This window comes from Rhodnius prolixus, unplaced genomic scaffold (assembly GCF_049639745.1).
Source record: "Rhodnius prolixus isolate KJV_2025 unplaced genomic scaffold, Rpr scaffold_9, whole genome shotgun sequence".
Lineage (NCBI taxonomy): Eukaryota > Metazoa > Arthropoda > Insecta > Hemiptera > Reduviidae > Rhodnius > Rhodnius prolixus.
Window position 1 is genome coordinate 26,049,278 of NW_027411604.1, and position 20,087 is coordinate 26,069,364.

Here is a 20,087-nt window from a genome sequence, read left to right on the forward strand (position 1 = left end):
AAGAGAGACTGAACTGAGAAGCGATCACCAACCGTTTCAAGAGAGTTCATTGAGGAATTTATACGGATGGTTTTGTGCAAAGAGATTTTAGGAAAAGTGGGTTCATGTAAGTAACATGCGTAAGTGCCGAACGTTCATTTAATAAAATACAGTTCCTACAACTTTTTGATGTAATAGTTAACAGCATCAATGTACACGGATATATATTATGTTTACTTAAAATGTAACAATGTTACATAATATTAATTGCATTGGAATTTGAAGTTAGTTGCTATAAAGCAGGTGATTGGAACAAAGAACATTCCATCATTTCTTGCTTCCACTAACTTATATATAGCCGACTGAGCTAATCAAGACAAAATTAAGTTTCTTCTGTGCTAGGCTCTTCTTAAGGTACATCCTGACTACATTGGTTCTAGGAGCTACTCTACAACTAGCTACTAAGTTTTATCCAGACTTGATTCACTTTCAGAGAAATAAGAGTAATGGAAACTTTATCCGATCCTGCGGAAACATAGAAATGTTATTCGTTTTTTCTAAAATATCGCTGTAAATGCCTGAAATTTGAGTTTTTCCAGAAATGTTACAGTTTTTGGTATTCATGTTTGGTACGTTCATGATAAGTTGGGTTAATCAGATTAAAAATTATCATTATTATTATTAGTAACTTGTCAAGGATTTTAATTGAATTTTGCTATTTTATCTTAATCACTTTATAATTCTAAAACTGGCAAAGAGTAAGTAATCCTAATGTAAACAGAAAAGTTCATGTGCACGTAGGAACTGATAGTTTAAGGTAATATTATTTGAAGGAATAACGGCCAAGCCAGTGACCGATATAGGTGTATAGTAGCTCTTGGAAACGGTTTGCTCCGGAGTTCCTACGCACGGGATCTTCGCTCTAATGGATTTAACTATTCACAAATTTACATTTCATGAGTTCGTTATTCAACCACAAACTCCGCACCGCCTTACTGGACATAAAGATTAATTCAGAAATAGACCACACTATCGCTGACTGTTTTATGAAGAAGAGGAATATAGTGACTTTACGAGTTGATAGTGCATTAGTATTGAAATTCAGGTGCCTTTTTATTGAAGTACTTCGGTTTACAAAAAACCTTTAACTCTTTCTCTAATGCAGTACTGCAATCAAACTAACTTTCATTTTCATAACTTCAAATTTTAAGCAAACTTTTGTTGATATCATTCCATTTTGTTCTAGCTTCGACTCTTCTCTCAGAAGGTACCTCAGTTAGATCAAGAAGAGCGCCTAGATGCTCTTAATTTTCTTTTTACACCAGCGGCAATATAATAATAAACGTCCAGGATGTTTGAAGGAGATACCTCTGATTTTAAAATCGGCACCAAAAAAAGTAATCCCCTTAATTTCAATTTGCTGCACCCAAAACAAACGAACTTTGAAAACCTGCTCTAAGAGTGGTGTGTTAAGAACTTTACTGTTATAATTCCGTGATCCTAGTTTACTAGATTGATCCCAATTTGGGTTAAAAAATCAAACAAGGTTGCATTGATTAAGCATGCTTTTTATGAATTCTATTAAACGTTCAGTAAATGTAAAATATTAATTTAGTGATGACCAACTTTTAATTATCATTAATTAACATTTTTATAAAATATTAAGTGACTGACCGACATATTACTTATTTTTATTAAATTTGATCTTAATGCAATACTGCTTACTCTCTTAAGATAGATTACTAAAATGGATTCTCGTCTTTTGAATAATTTTATTCATTTAGCACTTATCATTTATTAAATTTAAGCTCCATTCTAGAGGTTAAGATAAGCAGAAAAGACTATGTAAATAAGAAGTTCGTTCATAAGCAATTTTAAAACACATGTTTGTACTTCAGATTACCCGAGTGTAACAAATTAATAGATTCTAAGTAAAAATATCACTCAGCAAACAATTAGTATTTTCCAAGTTTTTATCCAAACAAAAAGAAATTTCTACTCACTTAGAAGTATAAATTATCCACCTTTAGAAAGTATATTTCAATATTAGCTGGTCAATATTCAAAAATTTCACTGAATTATGCTTGTTGAATAATTATGTTAATATATAGCAGGTACCATAACCGCTACTTTCACGTAATAGCATTTTCCTAATGGAAATAAATAACTAAAAATATAAAACATATTACTTCGAATTTGCCTGAGTTAGATAACAAATTTTATAATGATTTTCTGCGAATACATTTAAAAATCAAATTCTGAAGTTATTTTCCGCAATTTTCTCATAAGCTTTTCTTTCAAAAAAAAGAAAGCAAAAATGTTTAAAATCTTTTGTTTAAATTATACATAAACATGTTAAGTTGTCATTCAGTTGATTATTAGTCTTATTTCATTTTTCACAGAAAATAATACCCAAGATTGAAGTACATGAATTAACATTAAGTACAGGATTAATTTGGGAGTTTTTCATATGGTGGAAAAACGATTTTTACTTAAGCACTTCGCTGCAAAGAAAAACATTTATACTTTATAACTCTCAAAGATTCTTGGTACGAAAAAGTGATTAGCAATTGCATTGCATTCCAGGCCACGCTTTTTTTTGTAAGCATCGAAAATTACTGTAAGTTCAATTTTCTTTAAACGTTATTTGTTGGTTTGTTGTAGCTCTAATGCCTTTATTGAAACATCGTCAGAGAAAAATCAATTTTGAGGCAGTTGAAGTGATGGCAGAATTCCTCTTAAAAGTGCATTTATGGTGTAATTGAGATGGCTCAAAAGTTTATGACAAAATATATTCAATACTTACAAAAATAATAAAGTACCAACGTATTTACATTATAACATTTATTTTCATTTAGTTTGGGTAATGCTTAGAATGGAACCATTGTATTATTTACAGGGAAAAATTATAGAAAAACCTACAGCTAGAAGAGAAAATAAGATAAGGGTCTGCTCAATTGATTTGTTTCTGTAGGGAATAGAAGTAAGATAGGTGGCTAATAAGTGGTAGAGTGGGTTAGGCTGATAATCTGTTTGGAAGAGAAGTTTCAGCAGGCAGTTTTAGATAAAGGAGTGTACGGGTATTATGGGAAGCTATCTATGGTGTGAGTCGAGCACAGTCAGTCGCCATCTGAGAGATTTGTTCTCTTTTGTACAGAATTAAAATTTGTTCTGTAGTTACCAGAACTTGATACTACTACGAGTCACGCTCCTTGTGGAACAGAAAACATAAAAACACAGATGGTACATCATTGATATCTTTCCTTAAAGTTTAGATTAGCTTTCTATTTATAAAGTGCAAATACTATCTGATACAGATCTGTCAACTATAAAGTATTTTAGTTGCTTTAGTGTACATTTAAACGCAAGGTTTTTCTATTTAATTATTTAAAGAAGTCCAAATATTTTTGAGCATAAAATCTATTCAAATTCATCATTACTTTTTATACAACAATGTTTTACCAAAACATTTTATATTAAGAAATAACTTATATGTTTGGTTTTGTAGGTGCTAACATCTGGTGCCAAATATTAGAAACAAAATAATTCTGCTTTTCTAAAACTTTTTAATTTGTTATTAAATAATGAATTCATCTAAAATCTGTTTTTGTTTAATTTTAAGATTAATATTTTGTTATTTACACAAGTTTGAACATCAAAAAATAGAAATGTAATCAAATGAGATGAAGTGTAAAGTAAAAAGCAACTTTTGTTCACTGTAAAAATCATTGTTGTTCAAACTCATCTGATTACATTTCTATTTTTTATTTTATCTTTAGTCTTTAAAGTCGCTAATATTAAAATATTTAGGCCAACATACGATATATTCACTTCCTTAATCGGTCCTAATATTACTAATGTTTTAACATGTTCATTAAATGAATGATCATGGGTCAAGTTTCTCTTTTATTGCTACTTGAATTTGATTTTTAAATATTTTGTATTTTTATTTTTGCATATATTTTTAATATTTGTTGTTACAGATTATATATTTTAGGAAACTATTTTTTTTTCAGAAATAAGTATTAAAGATAAAGAAATCCTGCGTGAAGGAAAACAAATGTAGTGAGAAGGAAGGCTGAATGCTTCTGTGAATTTCAGAAAGTATTGGGAATGAAAAGTGGTAGGATTCTAAGAATATCATGGAATGGATTAAGAACGAAATAAAAGAAGGGAAACATTATATCATGGGTTTAATGTTAAAATTACTACTAGTTTTTTTTTCTTAGGTTTATTTAAAAGTATATATACACGTATTTAAATAAATAAAAAAAAAAAGTTATAATATGCAGACTGGAATATGAGAAGGTTTTAGATAAAATTTGTAGGCTAGTACGAAGAGAGTTTACATTTATATGAAAGGGATCACATGTCGTATAAATCAAATGGAAATCCACACAGCCAGCGAGCCCATTGAGAAATTGTGGGAGTACATGAAAGGGCAGTTTGTTAAGGAAGTTCTAACTGGGTTCTAACCACAGAATCAGATTTCAACTTTTACTCCAGATACGGTTTATTTACTATGCTTAATGTATGAAGTTACAATCTGGTATATTGCGTTCTATGTACCATTAAATGCATCATAATTTATTTTTATTTTTTGTAAGCATTAATAATTACTATTGTTTCATTTATTATATATAATAAAATAGATTTTTGTATTAGTTTTAGTTGAATTATAATTGGTATATTCTATTACTCTTTCCGTACACTTCATGCAGTTGTACTGAACTTACTTTCTTGTTTAAAGTTTCTTTCCTCATAAGTACGGTTGTTTGAATAAACTTGAAAAATAATTCTAATTTGACAAAACACAAAATTCTTGCATTTAAAACTGACTTGTTTTTACACAGTTGAGACAGAATATGGGGGCCAACTTCAAAACATTTTGTCCATTCCATACATGTTCTAGTTAATGTCAGGAAAACTGGATCTTCTTTAAGGTAAAGAAAAATAGACTAACTAGGCAGATTTCCAATAGTCTAGTTAGATGTAAATAAAAAGAGAGACTAATTTATTGACTAGGTTTTTTGTTCTTTATTGTGACTAGAAATAGACATACATAACAGTATACGTTAGATTAGCAATATTTTTTCTTTTTTGTTGAAAATGTTTTACATTTACAGCAAAAATTCCCATTAGTATGAAAAATTTCTTTAAATAATGGAGCTTCATTAATTTTTTTAGAAATATCATATATACGGCAATCTACTTAATACTTTAGCGTTTAACTTAGTTTCCCCGTTAAGAATTACAATACAATTACTTTACAGTACTTAACACTGATAGTGCATTTAAAAAAAAATACGAGTCAACACAATAAATACTGTAATAGCCCTAAGAAGCAAAATTTACAATTAATGGTCTTATTCTTACAAAAATAAAGTAGTTTTACATACATGCAAATTTGTATACATATTTACAAAAATATATAATGGAGAATCTTATTACTTCATAAAAACTAACTAAAATTGGAATGGATTTACTCTTTTTTAGTAATAAATTACACAAAATTAAATTAATAATTAAAAAAAGAATTCCGCTTTACATTACATTTCAATTGAATGAATAACATAAACAACCTTTTCGGTTTGAGAACATTTTTATCATGGCAAAAAGTATCAAATAAATATTTTACACCTTATTGGTTGAAATGCAAACTAAGGAAATGTTTAAAAAAGTGAAGTTTTAACGACTAGTTTTTTGAGGTATACTCGTTTGATAACTAAAGAGTACTGTTTCATCAAAGAATAAAGAAATTAACTCATTTAATTTCCTTAACTATAATGTACAAAATGAAAGATAATTTTACTTATTTACTATCATCATAAGAACTGAGGAATGAGTGTTTAGAACTACCTTTAATCACAACATTTGGACAGTTCTTGTTCCATAAATCAGATTGGTTCAGGTTATTAATAATAAAATTGTGAATTTTTCATTTTCACTTTCTTTTTTCCAAATATTTTTGTTGCTTGAAGATCACCAGTTAACAAACTTGGTTTCATTTTATTTTTATTAAATGTGAAGATGATATTTGACGGAGAATAATTTACATAAATGAAGTCCATTGCAAATTTAAATAAAACTAATGTACATCTATCTTTAAACATCATTTTTTTTTTTAATAGAAACTTACAACTCTAAACTGAATTCTGAATGTTTTAATGATTTCATGAAAATTTATTGTCCATAACTCTAAAAGATTTTTTAATCAGTTCCAGGAAGACATATTCTTAAATACAGCTAAATAGTTTTTTTTTTTTTTATTTCTGGTTTTTGATAGCAAATTTTTCATGGACTCAGGGAGTGGATTACAGAGCTAAGTGTGTCATGATCTTGAAGCAAAAGAGAGCAAGAACGGAGGTATACATTAAAGTCTACTGTACGAGAAAACCTTCGTCGCATTAAAATAATTACTACTCAGGAAATTTCGAGCTGTGAGCATTGATTTCGAGAATAGAGAAGTTGGAAAGGTTGCTGAAATAATAACTGAAAGTATAGCTTAGGAATTAAGAAATCCTCTGTGGAAACTAAGGCCTGCTTTAATAAGAAAAATGTGAAACCAAAGCCACAGAAAAGAATCAATTTTAGGTTGGTTAAGTTTTTACCACTATGTTTATTAAACTATTTCTGAGATTTGGCTTATCTTATTCTCCACTCCAAAAATGTCATCTCAACTTGTAGTATCTTCAGAAATTCACTAAGTAGTAATTAGATGTGCTAATGAGTCTAACTGTACATAACTATACTTGTATACTGCCAAGTCAATTTGCACAGATATAAACTACTATATTACAAAAAATAGATCAAGCAGAGCCACCACAATAATTGGACACCTTGTTGGCCATTGTGCATATGACTTTACAATACCTGAAAGATGTAATTTGATACATTTTTTGTTTTGAAGCTTCTCTCAACTTCATCCAATTATTACTAAAAATTGGGCCAATGCAACAGTAAAATATACTTTACATATACCTTATATATATGTATTCAATTCTTTAAAAAATCTTCAACAGAACAGTTACATATTAAACTCTATTTACATTTGATACTTGAATTAGTAAAACACAGCAAGGAGAACTAATTAAAAGAAAACGAGATTTACTTAAGAAATAACTAATTACAGTCTTTTATTTTGTCTTCGCACCTAACAAAGAGGAATGAAGGAAAAATCTCATTCATTAAAGAATAAAGTATATAATATTTATCAAATAAACATACCAAACAGACCTGGTGTCACTTTTTGTAAATATAATATCGTTGCAAATAAATAAAATAGAGAATAAAATCATTTATTTAATTTTAAATCTAAATTCAGGCCATTTTAAACTTCTTTTACAGTGTACAGCTTAATTGAATGCTAATACAACATAATGTTGCGTATAATTTTATTCACACCAGAGATATTTTGTTTTTTGTTTTCTGTAATATCTTGCTTCACATTGATATGGTATTTAATTTGAGGACTGTGTTTACAAGGACCTAAGATTGGTGATTGGTGCGACTTACTTTTTGTAGCACTTTCGGATGCATTTTGTAACTTTCGATACAACATTTCGGTAGAATAATGCACATAACTAGTGTCTGATTTGAAATAAAGTAGAATTTCAGATAGCAAAGAAAAAACAAATAATAATAAAAATAAAAAAACTTTGCTGTTTTATACCTTATATGTACTGTACTTAGTCAAAAATAAAAGTAAATTTGCTATGCTTAGCAAGTGTTCATGTTGGATCTAGTATAATATGAGGTTTTGTCGGCGATGGCGGACTAGAATGTGCATGGAAACGACAAATTTTGCCATTTGTCCACGCAGTGGCAGATTCCCATTGTGTGGCAGACATTAAAGCCACTAATTTACCATGCAGTTCTTCAGTTTTATTTGCACCCACAACAATACTAACACAACGCGTGCCGCCGTTCAATGCTGTCTTTGCGCCATCACCGGCCGTGTCCAGGTCAAAGATTTTATGCGGCATTTTTGGCGTGTTGTTTGGTATTTTGTAAACAATGTGACCATGATGACGATGTCTTTGGGTCAAGGATTGTGTAGCCTGTTTTTGATCAGCCGGAGTACCTAAGAGCAGCGAGCGTAATGCTGCACGGAAGTCTGTTAGATGGTAAGCGTACAATAATGGATTACCAGCGGAATTTAAATGCGACAATATAATACATGAGTTCATCGCCAAAGGTGGTACATGACATTCTGTGCAGAAGGCTTGTACAAAGTTTATTGTATACAATGGAAACCAACAAAATATAAAGAAAAATACTATGATGGAGAGATTTTTAGTTGCTTTAACGTCTCGTTTCCTTGCAGCTCCTAGTACTCGTAGCATCGATCCTCCGGCCATACCATTCACCGTCACCATCTGTTTTAACTGACAACAAATAAATCACTTAATTATAGGTCAAAAGTATAAACAGAGAGCGCACCTATTGGAAGAAGCTTAAACAATAGTGCGCGGTAAATTTTGATGTTTTGAACATTTCTACAACTTACAATTATCACTTGAGACACTTTTTTCCAAACAACGAATTTTCCACGCATATTTAACTAACACTATCGGTATCAGAACTGTGTATTAACATCGAAATAACCCTTAACTTCCTCTACCACAGCGAGTTCCCTTTCTAGATCTTTGTTGAATTATGTTTACAAGCCAACCACTGTGGGAAGAACAAACCTCTTCCCTATGATTCGAGGCCTAGCTTTTGAAATCATAGACTTTATTTTAAAATACTTTAATTATGCAAGGTTTTGATGAAAATTTGTCAAATAGACTTTTGTGAATTTATAATAAGCAAAATTGTGTTATTTTTGTACAGATCAAGAGGAAACATTAGAAATACTAAATACTCATGTTCTCTTCTTCTTAGTACAATGAAGGAATTGCTCTTAATTTTGGGAGAAAAGTACTTATTATATGTATATAGTTCAGGGCCCTTTTACAACTTAATGAAGTACTCCTGATTTAGAGTTACAGTCTACTACTACTAAAAAAACCTACACTTACGAGGGTCGTTTGAAAAGTCCGTGCAAAAATAAAAACTACTTAATTTTTTGGGGTAAACCTTTTTTATTTTTCAACATAGTCTCCTTTTAGGCTTATACACTTCGTCCAACGCTGCTCTAGTTTGTTGATCCCTTCCGAATAATAGGATGTGTCCAAGTCTGAAAAATAGCCATTCGTTTCTGCAATCACCTCCTCGTTTGAATAAAATCCATCCATTTCTTCATATTGGGGAACAAATAGTAGTCCGAGGGAGCCAAGTCTGGAGAATAGGGGGGATGTGAAACGAGTTGGAACCCTATTTCCATTAATTTTGCGACCACAACTGCTGAGGTGTGAGCTGGTGCGTTGTCGTGATGGAAAAGGACTTTTTTGTGGGCCAATCGTGGGCGTTTTTCTTGCAGCTCGGTTTTCAAACGGTCCAATAACGATGAATAATATGCACCTGTAATAGATTTACCCTTTTCCAGATAGTCGATGAGGATTATTCCTTGCGAATCCCAAAAGACAGTCGCCATAATCTTTCCGGCCGAAGGAACGGTCTTCGCCTTTTTTGGCGCAGATTCCCCCTTGATAACCCATTGTTTAGATTGTTCTTTGGTCTCAGGAGTGTAGTGATGTATCCATGTTTCATCCACAGTGACGAAACGACGCTTAAAGTCCTGCGGATTCTTCTGGAACAGCTGCAAACCGTCCTTGCAACACTTCACACGATTTCGTTTTTGGTCAAGCGTGAGCAATAGCGGCACCCATCTTGCGGATAGCTTTGTCATGTCCAAATGTTGATGCAAAATGTTATGTACCCGTTCATTCGAGATGCCCACAGCACTAGCAATCTCACGCACCTTCACTCTTCTGTCATCCATCACCATATCATGGATTTTATCAATGATTTCTGGAGTAGTAACCTCAACAGGGCGTCCAGAACGTTCAGCGTCACTTGTGCCCATATGGCCACTCCGAAAATTTTGAAACCACTTATAAACTGTTCTAATCGAAGGTGCAGAGTCACCATAATGTTTATCAAGCTTCTCTTTAGTCTCCTGAGGCGTTTTGCCTTTCATAAAGTAGTGTTTAATCAACACACGAAATTCTTTTTCGTCCATTTTTTGAAAATCACTCGACTTCCTCGATTCAAACGAATGCCAAACACAAAGAAATAGACCGATCTGGCTGAAACTTGGTGTGTGTTCTTCCAAGAGATGCTACTAACTAAACATAACCTCGATACGCGCCAGTAGTGCTATCTCTCTGACTTTGCACGGACTTTTCAAACGACCCTCGTATTTTAGTGATTATTTTAAACGAAAGAAATGTTAGAGTATTATAAATTCTTCTAAACCAATCGTTTTATTTTTTACTTTTTAAATATCTCCACCAACATTCAATAAGATTAAGGCATTCGGCAACAAAATGAAAAGTAACCTCATTTTCTTCACAGTTGCATAAAGAACCGAATTTTATCGCTTGGTACGAAAATATTTATTTAACCCCTAAGTTCAATAACCAACTTATTCTAAGTATCTCTTTCTACTTAACTGAGGATGATCTGTTTTAATCAAATTTTTACAATAAAGTTCTATAAACGTTTTATTCTTTAGATTACTATAAATGTTTTTGTGGTATTATATTTTTAATGATGAGCAAGAGATCCAAAATTAACTTCCTTGTAAAAAGAAATAATACGAGTATAAATCAAGATTAATAATTACTTACCTGTTTAAGAACAACAGAATAAATGTGAGCATAAAAAGCTCCCATGAGTAGTGCTGGAAAGACAATTGTTGCTAAATAGAGGAAGACCAGAAAATTATAGTCCATAACTCGAGTGAAGATACACTGAGAGTCCACGGGCATACCTCTATTCCATCCGAGTAGTGGCAAAAATCCGACTGCTGATCCTGCTACCCAGCAGGCGCATATTATACCTGTAAAAATATAATTTGAATTGACATATTTACTCCATTTATTTCATTCTTGATCTTCTCTTTAAGGAAAAAAAAGGGTAACGATCACATCAACTTTCGAAATTGAGAGATAATCGAAATATTTGTGGCGTACGAGGTGTGGCTATTAAATAACGAGACTATAGCTGTAAAACATTTTATTTTAAATTTATACATATTTAGTTATTATCACCTTCAATATACATCCCTCCCCTATCCCTACAACGCTCCATACGAATTTACCATTGTTCGAAACAATGCTGGAAGTCCTTTTCTGTCAGCTCCTGCATGACGCGTGCCGCGTGTTCTTTCTCAGCTTCAACGGAGACTGAAATCGTGTTCCTTTTAATGCAAATTTGACTTTGGGGAACAGATAAAAGTCACAGGGGGCCAGGTCAGGCGAATAAGGTGGATGGCCTAAAACTAGGATGTTGTACTTGGCTAGAAACGTATTTGACAGACAATGCAGTGTGAGCAGGCGCGTTGTCTTGATGGAGAACCCCATGACTTGTACTTCCACAAATCGGGTCGTTTTTTCCTTACTCTTTCACGGAGTTGAGCAAACACCTCACGGTAGTAATGTTGATTATAGTAAAAGCTCCTTATTCGCGCTTCCTTCATTCGCGTTTTCACTATTCGCGGATTAAAAAAATTCGACCCAATTCCTATATTCGCGGAAGTACACTATGATAATAAAAGGATTCCAATAGGTATCCAACCCAATATCCTTTGTAAATGCCGTCAAATGGACTAATAAAAAAAGTAAAATAGATCTTATTACAACTTTGCCTAAAGTATGTTGTTAAATGATATCGCCGAGGACTTTGACATAAGCCGCCTTCGCCGCGATCGGTGTTTTTGAGAATGTAAACGCACAGAATGAAAGCAATTGTTCGTGATCCAGCAATAGAAAAAATGGAAGTGGCGTTGCCATTATGGATCGAAGACCGCAATCAAAAAAGGGTGCCCCTGAGTGGTCCAATGGTCCGGGTGAAGGCAAAGTATCTTTACGCTCATTTTAAAGAACCTGATGGTAGTTGTAGTGGCAAGTTCAAACTTTGACTGCAAACAAAAGCTTTTAAAAACTGCCAAGCAAGAGAAAATTACTAAATTCTTCAAACCATTGCCTAAGCCTTAAGATAATTAATCAAAATCTTCAAAAACTTCAATTAAATTGATTTTTTTATATATTAGTTTTTTTTTTTATTTTGTCAGCTAGGAACGTATCCCCTATAATCCCATATAAATTACCATTCCGTATTTACGGTTTCTGTATTCGCGGCATATTTATGGAACATATACCCCGTGAATAAAGAGCTTTTACTGTAATTACAATCGATATTTTCATCCGTTTTTGACGTGGAAGGGCGACCCGGACGGTAATCATCTCCGACGTCTTCTCGGCCATCTTGGAAACACTTGAACCACTCAAAAAATCGTGCACGTGATAAACATTCATCGCCATAAACTTCTTTTAATAAAAGATAAGTTTCAGTAGCAGTTTTACCCAGTTTCATGCGAAATTTCACGACAATTCGTTCCTCTACTATATGTGTAGTATCATGTTTTCGGCAATACGAAATTAACACCTCTTACACAAACGACGGTTCCGGTCAGACAGATTTCTCTACAAACACGTGAGGCGCTGCAATCGAAAGAGAAGGCTTTACGCTGCACAGCTGTCGGTCGTTAAGATTTGGCGCATGCATAGTTCTTCTTCTATAGCAGCATCAGTCTCGTTAGTTAATAGCCACACCTCGTACATGATATATTCCGCTGCAATTGCAGAGAGGAAAGTAGACTAGCCTCTATTTCAGGCCGCATATTGCATTACCTATGATGATGTATGATGTTCCTTAAAAATATAGTCCGTATAAACAAATCAAACTGAACTAGAAATTAAATTACAATTTCGATATTTTATCCGTTGCAGCGTATGTATTCCTGACCGGTTTTCTACTTTAATCGTTCATCAATTTGATAGAAGAGAATTTGACTTCAATTACGTTTGCTGTTACACAATAAACTTTTGGGAAACGTTGGAATTGTTGAAGTATGAGGTACTGAAACGAAAAAAGATAAAATCAGCTTTATAATCTATTACTGTGGATTTAATTGCATTTTCAAATTGTAATTTATTAAACTAGATTCCAAATGCAAGGATTCATGACCGTTCTAGCAAGTTAGGTTGGCATGCTGGCTGACATTCCAGACAATGTCGAATGCGTTAGCCTTGCATACAAGTCTCACATTGTTTTCCCCAATTAACTGCGGTGTTTACCCAATCCTAATTACTAGTGTTTTGTTATTTAATTTATTTGTAAAGTTATCTCTACGCTTGATCCTGCGGAAACAGAGGAACCATTGACCAAAAAAGAAGCATCTTATTACATATTTCATCCAATTCTTCTTTAATCTGCTACGCTTGTGCTAATTATTTTATTCAACCATACACGATTCCTTCGAAGCATTAGATTTCACAAAGGCTGGACTTAACCTTTTTTTAAAACCCTAGTGTATTAAAATGTTTGTAGTAATAGTAATAATGTACATTCCGAAAGCTGTTTTAATTATTTTAAAAAAAGTTAGGAGTAAAAATCTTCTAATTATGTAATCTTCAAATAAAACTAAATCTAAAGCTCGATACATATCGTACCAAATATATTATATATAGAGTATATAAAAAGGAAGTAGAGATTAATAAATCTTTTACTACCTCCATAAAGCGATCAAGTATTCTCCTCAACCACCAGCTAGCTCTTCATCACTTCAGTTTTATCACTTTCATCGTTTGTATGGCGTTGATTAACCGGTTTTATTTATTTATTACCCATAAAAAGATCAATAAAATCTCCTAATTACCAAATTAATACATAATTAAGAAACAATAGCTAATCAACTTAAGAAGTTGGAAATTCTATTTCTGTTAAACAAACAAATAAGAATTATTGATAATTGTCGTGTATAACCTTAATTCTATGTCAGAACATATATTTAAAAGAAATGTAAACATCGTTGATAGTGTGATCACCGAAAAAAAAATACAAACCAATTTGCTAATTATTAGGGTTAATGACTTGAAAGTAGTATGAATCTCAATGCAACTGCAATACAGGTCTCAATGAAAGAATAGTTTTTTGTTTTAAACCAAGTAATGGTATTAAGAAGATAAACAGAAAATGTAAGAATAGAAAAAGAAAGAAATAAGTTTCTCTAGGATCTACTCCTTAAGGATTTAACTATCAGTACAAAACAGCCCTACAAATCCACAGTTTCAGACGTCTTATAAAGGGTTAGAACTAAGTTTATAGGCAGACTTTGCTTTATATCGGACAGCTACGAGGGGGTACCCAAAAAAAACCGGAATTATTTTTTAAAAGCTATTTATTTACAAATTTTTTACAGAACAACCTTATCCCCTTCAAAATACTCTCCATTACAACTAATACATTTGTCCCACCGGTGCTTCCACTGTTCGAAACATTTTTTGTAGTCATCTTTAGAAATGGCTGACAGCTCCTTCTTCGTTTTTTTCTTGACCTCTTCAATGTTGTCAAATCGGTGACCTTTCATGCCCTTTTTCATGCGTGGAAATAAGAAAAAGTCGCACGGAGCCAGGTCAGGCGAGTAAGGTGCGTGGGGCAGCGGAACCATGCCATTTTTAGCCAAAAACTGTGTAACAGAGATGGCTGTGTGTGCAGGTGCATTGTCGTGGTGGAAGAACCAGTCTCCTGTTTGCCACAAATCGGGTCTTTTTTGGCGAACACTATTGCGCAATCTTTTCAAAACTTCCAAATACAAGGTTTGATTGACGGTTTGACCTGGGGGGACAAACTCTGAATGGACTACGCCTTTGGCATCAAAAAAGCAAATCAGCATTGTTTTGATGTTTGACTTGACTTGACGACATTTTTTTGGTCGGGGTGAAGATGACGTCTTCCATTGGCTCGACTGTTGCTTTGTTTCTGGGTCATAACCATAGCACCATGACTCATCACCAGTAATGACCTTTGACAGAAAGTCTGGATCAGTTTCAAGCTGTTGTTTCAAAGCACGACATGTTTCAACTCGATGTTCTTTTTGATTGTCAGTCAGAACTCGAGGAACAAACTTGGCAGCAACCCTTTTCATCCCCAAATCTTCCGTTAAAATTCGCTGAACCGAGCTCCAAGATAACCCACTACTCTCTGACAGTTGATCAATTGTCTGTCGACGGTCTGTGAACACCAGCTCTCGAATTTTTTCAACATTTTCGTCGATTCGGGCAGTTGATGGACGTCCAGAACGAGGTTTGTCATCAATCGACATGTCGCCATTTTTAAACCGAGTAAACCACTCGTATACTTGAGTTTTTCCCATAGCGTCATCTTTGTTAGCTGTTTTCAACATTAAAACACTTTCAGCAGCATTTTTGCCGAGTAGAAAACAAAATTTCAGAGCTGCACGTTGTTCACTTAAACTTGCCATCATAAAAAACGAAAAAAGAACAAAACAGCGCTGGTAAAAACAATCACTGCAGATGAACAGAACAAGCCAGGCAGACAACACAGGCAGGACTGAACTAGCAAGGAATTGCGCTATACACGTCTAGCGGCAGAAATGCGTACTACATAAGCTCTATGCGCGGCAACGCAATTCCGGTTATTTTTGGGTACCCCCTCGTATATAACGCGCTAACTTATGTTTCCTGATGTTCATTCAACGAAGAGCAGGTTACTTCATCATGCCAGCATTACCATTCATTTATTGCAACACTGGTGCATCCATATTTCTCTGTCCGTCAATCATTTTTAATATTACACCATTCTGGTACTCGGTCTCTGTACATGCGTATCTTCAGTAAACGGTGAACAATAAGCTAGGACAGGGGTCGGCAACCTATTTTAAGTAGAGAGCCATTTCTTCTTAAATAATTTTAGTAAAGCTTACCACAAGAGCCGCAAGGATGATAGAGTAAAAAGCTCTAGAAGATCATTTGTATTCACAAATTATTATTTGATGATATTCAATAACATTTAAATGTTTTATATACTTATTTTCACATATTACAAAGTAAATAAACAAATAAATAATAACTAAACCTGTGTTTGAATGAAAATGGCGGCAGTCCTATATATTACGTACTGTATTTTAATATAATTTTATTCAATTTCAAACCTATCACATTTAAAATTCTTTTTGAAAAAATATCTTTACTTTTATTCATGAAATTTTCATTTGTTTCAATAAAATTGAAGTATACAATATATTTTGGACAGGCTTAAGAGCCACAAAATTTGGATAAAATTAGTAAAATGGGGTGGTCTCAGGATATCCTAGGCCCCCCCTTGGCCTATAAAGGCGTATTTATCACCATTTTTATTTTTTCTAATGGAGAAATGATTATAAAAGAATTCATGATCTATACCAGTGGTGGGCAATCTATTTTAATGGGGGGGCCACAAAGTTTAAGAAATTCTAGAGGAGGGCCAGAATTATAGAAAAAATGCATTTTGTGTTAAAGCTTTTAATTATAATAATATAAAAACATTACAGCATTACACACGTAGTTACACAACTACGTGGCTAGTTTAGCTTCACCTATAGGTTATGCATATATTATTCTACTAAGTAGAATCTACTTTATACTTCTCGACCGTCAAAACGTAATTATAGCGGGCCATATACTATCCATGTCGATGGACCCTCGGCGGGCCGGATTAAATACTTTCGCGGGCCGGAGTTGCTTTGCCCATCACTGATCTATACTATGAAATCTCACTGTACATATTAAAACTTACGTGACAGAGTAATATTCTTTTTTTTTAATGAACTGATTAGATCATCCAGGATAGAAGAAAAATGATTGCTATCTTCATTCTATTTTGTTTTTATTCATCTTTGTCGAGATTTCGTTCTAGAGATTATCATTTTTGAAGATTTTACTGATTAATTAACAATTGCAAATTACTATAAAGGGAATTGACAATAATTGCTCATCCTTTTTTTTGATTAAAACAGTCTGTTGCCAACAGACACTATTTTACGACGGCACAATTAATCTTTCGCTCTTTAGGAGAAGCTAAGCGTTACGCTTCACTCTGTTTTTAATACCTAATTTCTCTGTAAAATGTTCATTTCAAATTCCTAACGGTATTAAGTGAACTCTTTTTCAGTAAAAATCAATACTTGTGAGAAAATTTTGAACAAAGGGGAGAAAATGCGCCAAGAGAATGTAGGGTGATGTTTTTAAACAATGTTTTTGTTATTTAATCTTTTTCACTTAGTTACAAGGTAATTAACTTGAGTTAAATCAGTTAAGTCATATAATAAAGTAGTAAGTTACGATGTAATATTCCTTCAGGAGCACCGTTTTTAACAAAAAGAAAAAGAAAGAAAAAGTAATTGCAGCAAGATGAAAAAGAAAGAAAAAAGTTGTGATAATTTTATCATAAAATGAGATCAAGTTTAAAATTAATTAGAATTTATGCTGAGTGGCCAATTAAGAAGGTAACCTAATCTACATCAAGATTGCATCTACAGGAGTCGTTCTGATCGCCATTTTTCTTTTTTAATTATTAAGCGAAAAAGTTGGGTCTGTTTTCTTTATTAACGATAAAAATATGAAGAAATTTTACGTTTAATCTACAAAGCATCAACAGATTTAAGCTCTTAGGATTTTAATTGAAATCCAAAAGAAAAATTATGTCATTCTCTGGAGTATGAAAGAATATACTACCATTTTGAGGATGGTTAGTGTGTTATTACTATTACAATTTAGTATGATTATCTGCCTACATTGCCGTTATAATCACTGGAAGTGGTTTGGACCGTTTGATTTTAATGTGGATAGCATGATGTCACAAAAATTGACTCAGAACTAACATCCTTTACACAAGGTTTTTGACTTTACATATTTTTACACGTGATTATAACTAAATTCATTAAAATAAGTAGAGAGGCCTAAGATCCTAGTGTGTAAAATTTTGTATGTCGGCCACTTTTCGTGCCTATACACTCCCCGAAAGTAAGATTTCCTAAACTATTTTTTTAAATGTTTAGAATTCCTTTAAAATATTTTGTTTTTTGGTGTGAACGCTATTTCGCAATTTTCAATGATCGGAGTAATCTATTCCATCAAGTAGTTGAAGCAGAAAGAAGTCTTTACGAAGACTTCGAATGCGCAATACGAAGCGCTTTTAACAGTAAAAGTGGTATCCAAAAGGAACAAAACAATTAATTTATCTGCCTACATACGAGGTCTGTAAATTAAGTAATGAGACTGATTTTTTTAAATTTTTTTATTCAAAAAGAATTACAATTCTATATTGTCACCTTCAAAATAACTTCCTTCTGAAGCCAAACTGCGCTGGAGACGTTTCTTCCACTCCTCATAGCAGTGCTCGAACTCCGATACTGGAATAGCCTTCAGCTGGTCGGTTACAGCCGTTTGAATGTTTTCGACTGTCCCAAAATGAGTTCCCTTGAGGTGATTTTTCAACTTCGGGAAGAGAAAAAAGTCTAAAGGACTCAAGTCAGGCGAATAAGGAGGCTGAGGAGCCACAGGAATGTTTTTACTGGCCAAAAACTCGTTTATTGAAATTGCTGTGTTACAAGGAGCATTATCGTGATGCAACACCTTGATGTTCTTGATGTTTGGTCTCAAACGAATGACCCTTTTTCGAAGTTTTTCAAGAACCTCTCGGTAAAAGTGTTGATTGACCGTTTGACCTTGAGGTAGAAACTCTTAGTGGTTCTTGAAAAACTTTACTCATTACTTAATTTACAGACCTCGTATGTATATAAAGAACAAATATTAAAAGCAGAACGTTTCATTAATTACACAAGAAATAATTAAGTTGCAATGTTAACCCTGGATAGTACTACACATAGTAAAACCTGCATTACAAAATTAATAATAGAAAAAGAATGTTTTCTTTACAGTTATCTTTTACCAAGATCTATGGACTTTACTACAATGACAGTAATACTGAAATTTTATCCTGTAGAAAAAGGAGCCTCAGGCGTTTGTATTGAGTGCTGAAAAGAAGATAAATGTTGAGTGATTTACTTCTAGAAATAACACAAAATGGAACACTAACCCCATGGACATGCCAAAGAAAAATATTTGCAACGTGACAAGAAATGTAATTTTTGTTTTCTGTAATAAATTCTAAACTTTCTTAATAATTGATAAGACATTTTAGAAATGAAAGATCTAATTTAAATACTAATCTAAATGATATTAAAACAATGTTTTTTAGGAAATTCAGATAGATGTGTGTAACATGTATTTTTATGAAAGGTCATTAATTCTAAAACAAAACCAAAAAAAAGTTTTGTAAGCAATGAAGGAGACAAATTAACTTCACATAGTTTGCCGCCATGATTTTACACAGAAGACTTTAGTGGCAAAGTTCAAAGTAAATTAATTGCTAGTGTGCTTAACGTTAAGCCACTTCTACCGGTATTTCACTTGAATCAACTATGTATCACATTATATGATAGATGTAATCCTGTTCGTATAATACCCAAAGGGTTAAAACAAGCTTCGTAAATTAAATTAATTACTGCAGATTCTTGTAGATTGTTTTATTTTTCATTTTACTATATTGTATAATTTTTATTAATATTAAAAGTCCTTTTATTTTAAAGATTAACAAGAACATTTATAGTGATGATTTTTGTGACTCAAGCTCATTTAACAACTCCAATTTTTGTATTATGATCTAAGAGATATTAATTAATTCATGACATGAATGAAATTAAAGATTAATTCTTATCAAAATAATTAAAAGTTAAAGCCCCGTTAAAATTAATAAAATCCAGACTTTTAGTTTTCTATATCCCAGTATATCTTTTTCTGTTCAGTAACAATCTCACATGGTAAAGATAACATTTACCACTTTCTATCTGCATTTTTTTTTACAGTACTATCCACCATGTTTTAAATTTGATAATTCGTAAGAAGCTTAATTTTAAGGAATATAATTGTAAGAAAGATAAAAGCAATAAAAAACAAATTGCAGTAGCTGGTATCCAAAGAATTCCAAAAGCTGAGAATATTTTATTAACCTGCACTTCCATTTTAAATAGAAATATATCAATGCATTTAATATAATTATTAAGAATATGTCTTAGCACTGAATTAGCAAATTAAAGA

The 20,087-nt window shown here is 32.6% G+C and overlaps 1 protein-coding gene across 1 annotated transcript in view; it reads right to left on the reverse strand.

Moving 5' to 3' along the window:
• Positions 1–6,077: 6,077 nt before the first annotated feature.
• Positions 6,078–20,087, reverse strand: part of AdoR (Adenosine receptor) — a 48,178-nt gene continuing 34,168 nt past the window's right edge. The window contains exons 2-3 of the mRNA XM_074127823.1: positions 10,716–10,927; positions 6,078–8,366 (exon numbers count right to left, since the gene is read on the reverse strand). Of these exons, the coding sequence (XP_073983924.1) occupies positions 7,710–8,366; positions 10,716–10,927 (869 nt within the window). The 3' untranslated portion in view covers positions 6,078–7,709. The remainder of the gene's footprint in view (positions 8,367–10,715; positions 10,928–20,087) is intronic.